Genomic DNA, 9,646 nt, shown 5'->3' on the forward strand with positions numbered 1-9,646 from the left:
GGGACAATACCCTGGCGGAAGAGGACCGTAGGATGTAGAAAGACGTACCTCCGCTTTGGAAGGTCGGGCGGGCTGCATCCCACACCACTGTCAGCATCCTACCTGCGTTGGGCCACATGGGGGATAAAGCTGGCCTGCCATTTCCATCTGTGTGACTCTGGCACACGCAGTGAAGGTCTGGGGCAGGTCAGCTGGCTCAGCAGTTGTATAAGAGGCACCTCCCAGCCTTGCGGTGCGGCCCTTCGCTGAGACGCGTTTCATTTGGGGCAAGCGACTAACCTTGTGGGGCCCTATTCATCTGGCTTCTAACCTCCCAGCTCCAGGGAAACTTTCCTGAGCACACCAGGGACCATTTATCTTCCGTAAACGGGGCTCACCAGCAACCAGCAGCACTTGCTCGCTGGGGTGTGTAAATGAAACACTGGCCACACGATGATCACTGTGGCAGCCCCACTGGGTACATCTAGATTCATCAGACTAGTCTCTCTACTTTGGAGGATGTTGAAAATGTCCATAATAGAAGGTTTAAAAAATGAATACATGTATATGATACTATAGTGGTAAGTATTCGTCATTATAAACACCGTCAAACGCACAGACCGTACGACACCAAGAGGGAACCCTGATGTCACCCTGGGCTTTGGGTGGTGATGACGTGTCAGTAGAGGCTGGGTATGTGGGAACTCTGGACTTTCTGCTCAACTTTGCTGGGAACGTAAAACTGCTCTAAAACAGGAAGTCTATTTAAAAATGAAGACACATAAAGCTCTCGGCACAGGGTCAGGCTGCGTTTCAGCTTCTGTGAACACCGTCTCCCAGGTAAGCAACCCGGGCCGTCCTCACGTCTCCACTTCCTGATGCTTCGCAGCCGTGGCCATGGCCTCACGACCACAGCTTCTCCTCCCGGGCCGTCCCTCGCCTCTCTCTCCTCTTCTGCCACCTCCTTAAATACTTTCATTTCCTGATGCCGTGTTCACTCTCTCGCAGCACCTAACCCCTAGAGGGGGGACTCGCAAGTCCACTGCCCCCGCCATGGCCCCCTTGAGCCTACCTGGCTGGCGCCCCGATTCCTCCATCTGGGAAGTCCCAACCGCCTTCTCTCCTTTTTGTGACCCCAGGCCATTTCTGCACCCTCATGTACTTTTCCAGAAAACTCCTTATAGTTTCTTGCTGGTTCTCACCCCTTGCAGGGAAATATAACTGCAGTCTGTGAGAAATGCCAAATAGCCCATGTGACTCGGCCTCTTGCTGGCCTGATTTCAAAGGCATATAACACTGAGCACTGCTGGGGAGACACACTAGCTCTTGCAGGAGGCTGGGGGGAGGGGGGAAGCTCCTGGGTTGGTTTTAATCCCCACCCCTGTCCCTATAGGCCTGTGCCGTGTCTAAGGGCAAGGCTACAGGGATGCCCGCAGGGGAGCCCCTCTGCTCACCACCTGAATCACATCTCAAGGACAAGACCACCCGACTCCCCTCTGAATGCACCTCATTCCATCGGGGGCCACCAGTTTATTAAGACATCATTTAGAAAGCGGGCCCTCTGACAGACAAACCGCAGGAGCTGCCACCCACCGTGCTAGGAACTGCCATCGGGCTGGCGACCTCACTGCCCGGCCGGCCTGGCTCCTAGGCGGTCACCCCTTCCCGTGAGAGCAAGGCAGGAGGCAGCCAGGCGCCGGGAGTGGCCACCACGTTCGGCTCAGCAGAACGAACCACACTGGAAACAGGACTGGCCTGCAGAGCAGCGAGCCACTCTGGGACGGATAGCTTCCGGAAGATGCCCCGACCTGCCAGGCAGCTGCTACCAGACTTGGGGCCGCAGGCGCTTGGGACTTGGGTGGGTGTCGGCCAGCAGAGCAGCTTTAGGGAAAGGAGACGGGTACCTGGGGTCCCCGGACAAAGCGCCATGGGGCCGCAACGCAGCCCCACCACTGGGCATGATCTGGTCACTGGCCACCGCCTCGGAGCCCTGACGTGCTGGGGCAGGAGTGCTCCTGGCTGGGCGTGGGGTCGGGCCTCAGCGCTGTGCCGGCGCCTCCTCCTGGCTGGGTACATGCAACCTCGCTTAGTCTGGTCCTCGAGCTTGGCCGCTAGCTGGCTGTGGTCCTCCTGGGGATGCAGCCTTCCATCTCCAGTGCCTCGGGCCACCCTTCGTACTTATTGGTGTGCTTACTGTTCTTCACGTGCTGCGGGTCAGTGGGGGCAGGAAGGCACGGGCTCAGCCCTCGGGCACCAGGGCCAGACAGAATTCTCTGTCCCCCTGTGCTGGGGTCAACCAAGCGTGCAGCCTCGGGCACCCGCCACCTGTCTGTCCCAGCGCCTCAGCGTTCTCCTCTAAAGATGGCAGCAGCTGCCCTGGCTTGCCCCCTCGCAGGTGGGGGGGGTCACCTTCTTTGAACTTAGGTGGTCCTGGCACACGCTGGGAAGGGAAGGAGGGGGAGTGTGTCCCTGCCCTCACCCAGCCCTCAGGGAGCCGCTGGAAGCTGCGGGAAGAGCGAGGCCAGAGGGGGCATTTCTTCTCTGGGGGCTGAGCTGCTCTTTTGGCAGCCGGAGCCTTCCAGAAACTGGCGGAACAGCCTGTTTGCCTTGTTCTGCTGTGGGGAGCAGGGTGTGCAGTGTGAACTGGGGTGCTGGGTTTTGTGGGGATGGGACAGGACTGAGCATCCTGGCATGCAGGATCTTAGTTCCCCGACCAGGGATTCAACCTGTGCCCCTTGCAGTGGAAGCGCAAAGTCCCAAACACTGGACTGCCGGGGAAGTCCCAGGAGCATCTTAAAGATGTGTGGGCCGCTGTGTGTGTGGGTGCTGGGCGTGAACAGAGGGGACCTCAGAGGATGCAGGCAGGAGGGGAGGGCAGACTGGCCTGCGCCGTGCAGTGGGGGTCCCAGGGCCTGCGCCCCATACCTGCTCAAAGGGGCTCTTGTTCTGCACACCCTTGGCCCCTACAAACACCCAGCTGTCCCGGAAGGCCAGGTCCTTGACATTCTTGCTGCCCAGATCGCTGAAAAGCTTCCTGGTCTCTTCATTCATCCTGCCCCACAGAAGGAAGAGATATGAGCCGTGACCACAGAAGGGTGAGGCCTCGGCCAGCCTCCGCCATTACTTACTTGGTGGCTGGGTCATCGTAGGAAGCCACGAACACCAGGGTGCCTTCATGCAGCGGCCGGATAAACTTCAGTAGATCATTGACATCTGGGGGGACAGTTCCCATGGAGCATCAGGCACCACTGAGCACCCCTCCCTCACCAACCCGTTCTCCAGATGAGGAAACTAAAGTAGTGATCAGGCCACGGACACACCCCGGCCAGGGTTGCTGAGTGAGTGCAGGGACCAAATGGTATAAGAAACCAGGGCTGAAGCCCTGACCGTACACCTGTCCTTCTCCCTGGCTTTTCTGAACCCAAGGAAGTGCTCAAGACGCCCCAGCGAGCGGACAGAGGGAGCAGCTTTCAGGGGGAAGATGCTGTCATTCCGCCCACAGTCAGAAGGCGGAGGCCGCGGCTTGACTCACCTCCCGCCCACATGTCGAAGGCGCGGGCCTCGATGAGCTCTCCGCTTACCCCTGGTCGGAGGGAAGGATGGGTGCTGCTGGAAGCTTTTCACCTCCCCCCATATTCACGCCCACCGTGCCCCTCGTTCAGACCGCTGGGACCCACCCGAGGCTGTGGAGCTTCTGCTCAGCATTGGGGGCTCTCCAGGGACCCCCCGTGAAGCAGCCTCCCACTTCCTGGAAACTTCCAGTTCTTCACTGCTGCCACGCTCTCGTCCATTGGGTCACCTCTTCTGTGGAGCCTTCAGCTCGCACAGACCCTTTCCCAAGCCCCCCCGCGAATCCCTGGTGACGGGGTGGAAGGAGGGCGGCAGGTCACGGCTCAGCTTTGCCTCTCTGCTCCGTGGGCAACTCACCGTTCACCAGGGCGATGTTCAGTCCCCGGCCCACGTTGTCCTTGACACTGCTCATGAGCCTAGCAGGGGGACAGAGCCTTCCAGTGGCACGTCTACCCTGCTCGAGCCCAGTCCTCGCAGACCCAGCTCCCCTCCCCACCCCCGCCGGCCTGAGGGGCTCACATCCTGTCCTCCAGGCAGATCTTGGGTCCAATGACGTTGGCAGCCCCGCTGACCATGCGGAAGGCCAGGTGCTCCTCGGGACACGGCTGAGGCAGGCCGCATTTGTACTTCCTGGCCCTCGGCTCTGGGTAGGGACAACAGGGGTGACCCATGGGCCTGGCCCTGGGGGCACCCGAGATCTGAGAGGGGGAGGTCAGGACCAGCCCATAGGGAGGAATGAGTGACCACAGACCAGGGGACTGGCGTGGGGTGGGGATGTGGCTCAGGCCAAGGAAGGGACACTTCCACGGACACTCTGTATCCCACTGGGGCTGGCCTCAGGGCAAGGTGACAGGGACCCCAGGGAGGCTCCTCGGCCACTGGTGGGAGAAGAGAAAGGAGGCAGGAGGGCTGGCCTGGGCTGTGGCCCCACCGGGAACAGAGGATAGGAGGGAAGGAAAGCTGCTGGGAGGGCAGGTGCAAGGACCCCGTGGAGAGGGCACGAGGAGGTTGGTCTCTATTACGAGGTGACCTGTGTCCCCACAGAAGATGTTCTCAAGCCCCAACTCCCAGGACCTCAGAACGTGACCCTCTGTGGAAATAGGGTCATTGAAGTTATAATTCATTAAGATGAGATCATCCTGGAATAGGGTGGGACCTAAATCTAATGACACGTGTTCTTACAAAAGACAGAAGAGAAGACACACACACGGAGAAGTCCTTGTGAAGACGGAGGTGGAGATGGGAGGGAGGCGGCCACAAGTCCAGGGACACCTGAGGCCACCAGAAGCTGGCAGAGGTGAGTAAGGGTTCTCCCTGGAGCCTCTGGGGGGAGTGTAGCCTTCCAACACCTAGATTTCAGACTTCTACCTTCCGGAACTGTGAGAGAATACACTTCTGTTGTTTAAGCCACCTGGTTTGTGCTATTTTGTTATGGCAGCCGCAGGAAACTGATACAGATTCTGATACCAAGAAGTGGGGTGCTGCCATAATAAATCCCTAAAAATGTGGAAGTGGCTTTGCAATTGGGTAATGGGTAGAGGCTGTAGAATTTTGAGGTGCATATTAGGAAAGGCCTAGATTGCCTTGAAGAGACTGTTGGTAGAAATATGGACAGTATAGGTGATTCTGGTGAGGGCTCAGAAAGAAGAGAGAAGGGTAGTAGAGAGAGCTCCTACGGTCCGGGGTAACGCACATATCATCATGACCAGACTGTCAATAGAAATGTGAATGCTACAGGTGCTTCTGGTGAGCTCTCAGACAGAAATGAGGAACATGCTATGGGACACTGGAGGAAAGGCCATCCTTGTCATAAAGTGGCAAAGAACTTGGCCAAATTGTTTTCCACTGTTTTGTGGAAGGCAGAACTTGTAAATGCTGAACTTGGAGGTTGATGAATTGAGGATGTAATTGTTAAGTATGAAGGAACCAGAATGTGGAGATCTAGAAGATTCTCAGGCTAATCATATTGCAAACAATGAGAAAGCAGGCTCGGGAGAGAACACCAAGGGTGTGGCTGGACAAGTGTCCATGAAGAGCTGGGCCGCGTGACCTGTGGACCCACTCAAGCATGTCAGTGGAAGCCAGGAACAGAGAGATGCGGTTATCCAGGAACGATTTGGAGGACTCCCTTGTCTTACAGCTTAGACCCTCATGAATTGCACAGGAGATCAACAAAGTTTTTGAGAATTTTATACCAGTAGAAACACTGCCAGCCTGGACGGAAAGGGACAGAGAAAGGACAGAAGGGAGGGAGGATGATTCCAAGGGCAGAGCAATGGCTGCAGAGGCCAGAGTTGGCTCAGGCCCAGAGGGAGGGTAGGATCGTCCCCTACGTTCCAGATCCCCCCTACCCCCACCAAAGGCCCAGGGATTCTTCTTATGTTTTGAAATCGAATGGATTGGCCCTGCTGGGTTTGGGACTTGCTTGAGACTGATGACCCCTTTATTCCTTCCAATTTCTCCCTTTTGGAATGGAAATGTCTATCCTATGCCTGTCCCCCTAGTGTATTCTGGAAGCATGTAACTTGTTGTCTAGGCTCACAGCATGCAAGCAGCTCCAGTGGGCTGTGACGGCTAGTTTGGGGAGGGATGAATGGAGAAGAGAAACCCTGGAGGGCTGGGGACAGGCACGGGTGTCACTAAAGTGGTAAGAGGGGTGGGCACAGGGCAGGAGCAGGGAGGTGACAGGAGCCTTACCTGCAGTCACTGAGTTCTCTGGGCCTGTGGGTACAGAGAGTTGTTTCTGTTAGTGTGGACCTTTCCCAGGGCCTGCAGCAGGGCAGCCTGCTCCTACACTGTGAAGTCAAGGTGGAGGAGCAGTCAGGTTCAGGGGCCAAGGGCTTAGCCAGGCTGACCTTGGCACGTGCGTTCCTGCTCGAGTCTAAATGACGTTCGGATGCAGAGCTCTCTGCTCCAGGAAAAGGGGAGATGGGAATTGCAAAAAGTACTTAGGTGATGTGTCACCAGTAACGAGGTGTCGAGTCCCCTCCCCATCTCAGAACCCAGCGGAAAGCCTGCAGGGAACAACTCGGGAGTCATCCCCAGTGTTCAGCAGAAGCCCCCCTGCCCCTCACGCGGGCCCCAGCGAACAAAGAATTCTAATTAGCGGGGATTGGCGTTTCCAGCCGAAGCAACTGGGAGGTAGGGGGAAGGCTGTGCCGGATGCCAGGAGGCGGACCGAGGGCAGCTATAGGTGCCCTGCCAGGAAGAGACAGCAAACCCAGGCCACCGCCACCTCCACCGCGAGCCTCAGGCTGCAGGCCCAGGCGGCCGCGCCGGGGACCTCGTAGCGGGGCGAGGGAGAGTCCCATACTCACTGGCGAAGAGTTGCTGGATGCGAGGAAAGCCACCGCCAGGCCCACCGAGGAGGATGCTGGCTACGAGCCAGGTGAGGCCCACGGTGATGACCAGGGCCACGATGCGGAGGGGACCTAGAGGCATGACAGACACGGGCAAGGCCTCCTCAGATGCCAGTGAGCTCCCGAACGACCCCAGGGCCTCTCATGATCGGATCTCCCCAGGCACTTGGGAAGAAGCGAGTGGAGAACAGGAAGGTGGGAGCTCCTGGTGGGTGAAGGAGGAAGCTGAGCTCCAACTCCAAGGCTCAGCTTGGCTCTCCCTGGCGGTGTGGAGGGGCCGCCTAACCTCCTGCTTCTGAGGCTACCAGTGTGTCTTTGAGTCCCTGCCATCCTGCGCTCCTTTCTCCTGTGATGGTGACGGAGGAAGTTCCTACTCCTTTGGAAGGCCAGGCAGTCCTCCCTTCCCCTGCTGTGAGCTGGGCGCCGAGCTCTCCACCCTGCTCGGCTTTCTTAGCATAGCGGTCACTTTGTCTCCCTCTTTCCCCTCTATTTTCAACACCTCCCGTCCTCAGAAAACGCGGGAGGAAAGGCCTCCTTCGGAATCACCTCCACAGCCAGCGGCGGGGCTCTGCGCCCTCCCTTCCTCTCCCTGCCGGCTCCTCCAAAGTCCTGTGCGCTGGCTTCTTCCACAGACTTCCTTCCCCATCTCGCAACCTGCTCCACTCTGCCCTTGCCTCCATTACCCCTGCAGGACGGCTTGTGGCCAAGGCCGCCTGGGACCTTCTTGATGCCAGCGCCCCAGGTTACCTCTTGGCCCTAATGTCCCTTGACCCCTCGGGTGGCCGCGCAGGCTGAAGCCCTCCCACGGAAACCCTTCTCGGCTGGCTTCTGGGACGGCACCCTTGAGCCCCACCTGGATGCTCCTCATCCTTCTTGCTTAGATCGTCCTCCTTGACCCTCCCCTGAAAAGCTGGACTTTGCCCAGCTCCTGTCCCACAGCGTCCTCTCTGCCTTTATCCTACTCTCCGTCTCCTCTCCTGCCTCGACTCTACCTGTAGGTAGAGCCCTGCTCTGCTCCCAGCCTTGAACTAACCCTCACGAGCACTGACTGTATTTCACCACTCCAGCCCTGACCACTCTTGAGGCCCCACTCTCCCAGCCAGTTCCTCATGGGTCAGCTTCCCCGGGATACATTCATAATGCTTCAATTTCAGCAGGTATGAAGTCCACCCCCCAACCTATCCATCCCCAAGCCCCCTTCATCGTAGCTGTCCAAGCGACAGCAGGGCTGGCACTAGGTTCACATCCAACCGCAGGGCCACTATGGTCAGCTTCTCATCTAAGACCACTGCCTCTCCCTGTCCACCCAGCCGCTGTGCTCCCTGGAGCTCTCTCCCACAACTTTTTCCAAACAGCGGCCAGTTATGTCATTTGGGAGAAATCTATTATGATCCTCATCTCACAGCTGAAAAGAGAGAGCTAGGAGCTGAAGTCCTCAGAGGTGAAAGGATTTGCTCAAGGTCATAGAATGAGTGTTTCTGCAGAGTCCTCTGTTTCAAAAACCAAACCCAGGGACTTCCCTGGTGGCACCGTGGTTAAAAATCCGCCTGCCAATGCAGGGGACACAGGTTCGAGCCCTGGTCCGGGGAGATCCCACATGCCGCGGAGCGACTAAGCCCATGCAGCACAGCTACTAAGCCTGTGCTCTAGAGCCTGTGAGCCACAACTACTGAGCCCACGTGCTACAACTCCTGAAGCCCGCGCGCCTAGAGCCCGTGCTCTGCAACAAGAGAAGCCACCGCAATGAGAAGCTCGCACACTGCAAGGAAGACCCAACATAGCCAAAAATAAATAATAAAAAAACCAACCCCCAAACCCAGTGGTCCCACCACCCCTGGCCCTTCCAGACAGACCTCTGGACACCTGGGCCTCCAGACAAGTCTCCTTTCCAACTCTCTCCGGTTCACTGTGGAAGCCACCCACCTGCCAACCTCATGGCCACTTCTCCCGCTGGGGTGGGGCAGCCGTCAGGTGCAGCGTTTGTGGACCGTGCGCTCTGGGGGGCAACAAAGCAGAAGAGCAGGTTTGGGTGGGGGTCAGGGATGATGAGCCCGTGCTGGGTCCCAGCTGTGGGGCGGGCGCGATCGGTGCACCGACTTGCTCGTCCAACTACCTGGCCAGGCTCCTCGGGAAGGCGGAGAGAAGCCCGGCTGGGACCGGAGGGGCCTCGGGAACCTGGAGGCTCACGATCGTGCCCACGGGAGCCTCTGGGCCTGGGAAGTGGAAGTGGTTCTCCCGGACGCGGGAGTGGGAGGCCCCAGCTCAGCCCCCCCACCCCGGCCCCCCGGGCCTGGAGGTCGGCGACGCGGGCCGGGCAGGCCAGAGACTTGCCTGGCGGTTGGGGAGATGTGAGCTCGGTCAGGGGCAGCCCCGTCAGGCTGGCCGCCCCGCTCTGCTCGGCGAGGCGAGGGAGCTCCGCGGCGCGGAGCTAGAGGCCCGGCAATGGCGGCCCAGGGCGGTAGCACGGCCCGCAGGCGCCACCCCGCCATCGGTTGGGGCTGGGCGACCGGCCACCGCGTGGGAGGGGCCCGAGCCTGCCCCGCCCCTGACGCACGCTCCGGCGGAGCCGCGGGGCCGGACTGACAGGCCGCCAAGGGGAGGGGCCCTACTCAGCCCCGCCCCCGAGGTCTCCTCTGAGACTTCATTCAGGAGGGAGAGCCCAGCGTTCCCAGGCTTTGAGGGCGGGGCTATGCTCGTGCCCTGCGCTCAGATTTCTGAAGTTTAGGAAGGGGCGGATG

The 9,646-nt window shown here is 59.0% G+C and overlaps 1 protein-coding gene across 4 annotated transcripts; it reads right to left on the minus strand.

Moving 5' to 3' along the window:
* Nucleotides 1-1,494: 1,494 nt before the first annotated feature.
* Nucleotides 1,495-8,930, minus strand: FAM3A (FAM3 metabolism regulating signaling molecule A). 4 transcript variants are annotated; one of them, XM_079726880.1, is made up of 9 exons: nucleotides 8,832-8,930; nucleotides 6,867-6,980; nucleotides 6,247-6,270; nucleotides 4,069-4,192; nucleotides 3,907-3,983; nucleotides 3,512-3,562; nucleotides 3,108-3,192; nucleotides 2,905-3,031; nucleotides 1,495-2,186 (listed from the first exon to the last, which is right to left on the minus strand). In XM_079726880.1, exons 1-9 carry the CDS (start codon nucleotides 8,842-8,844, stop codon nucleotides 2,091-2,093), a joined length of 711 nt encoding a protein of 236 aa, XP_079583006.1. In that variant the 5' UTR covers nucleotides 8,845-8,930; the 3' UTR covers nucleotides 1,495-2,090. The 4 variants fall into 4 exon arrangements, with proteins under 4 accessions (XP_079583006.1, XP_079583007.1, XP_079583008.1 ...); XM_079726881.1 differs by having other exon boundaries at nucleotides 3,907-3,965; nucleotides 8,832-8,929; XM_079726882.1 differs by lacking the exon at nucleotides 3,512-3,562 and having other exon boundaries at nucleotides 3,907-3,965.
* Nucleotides 8,931-9,646: the final 716 nt, after the last annotated feature.

Source organism: Hyperoodon ampullatus, assembly GCF_949752795.1.
Source record: "Hyperoodon ampullatus genome assembly, chromosome: X".
Taxonomy (NCBI): domain Eukaryota; kingdom Metazoa; phylum Chordata; class Mammalia; order Artiodactyla; family Ziphiidae; genus Hyperoodon; species Hyperoodon ampullatus.

Excerpts from the sequence above, each read along its gene's own strand:
- FAM3A (XM_079726880.1), bottom strand. Across the intron at positions 6,271-6,866 it reads CATCCAGCAACTCTTCGCCA|GCCCAGAGAACTCAGTGACT; the intron begins GTGAGTATGGGA and ends CTGTACCCACAG. Across the intron at positions 2,187-2,904 it reads ACAAGAGCCCCTTTGAGCAG|CACGTGAAGAACAGTAAGCA; the intron begins GTATGGGGCGCA and ends ACTGACCCGCAG.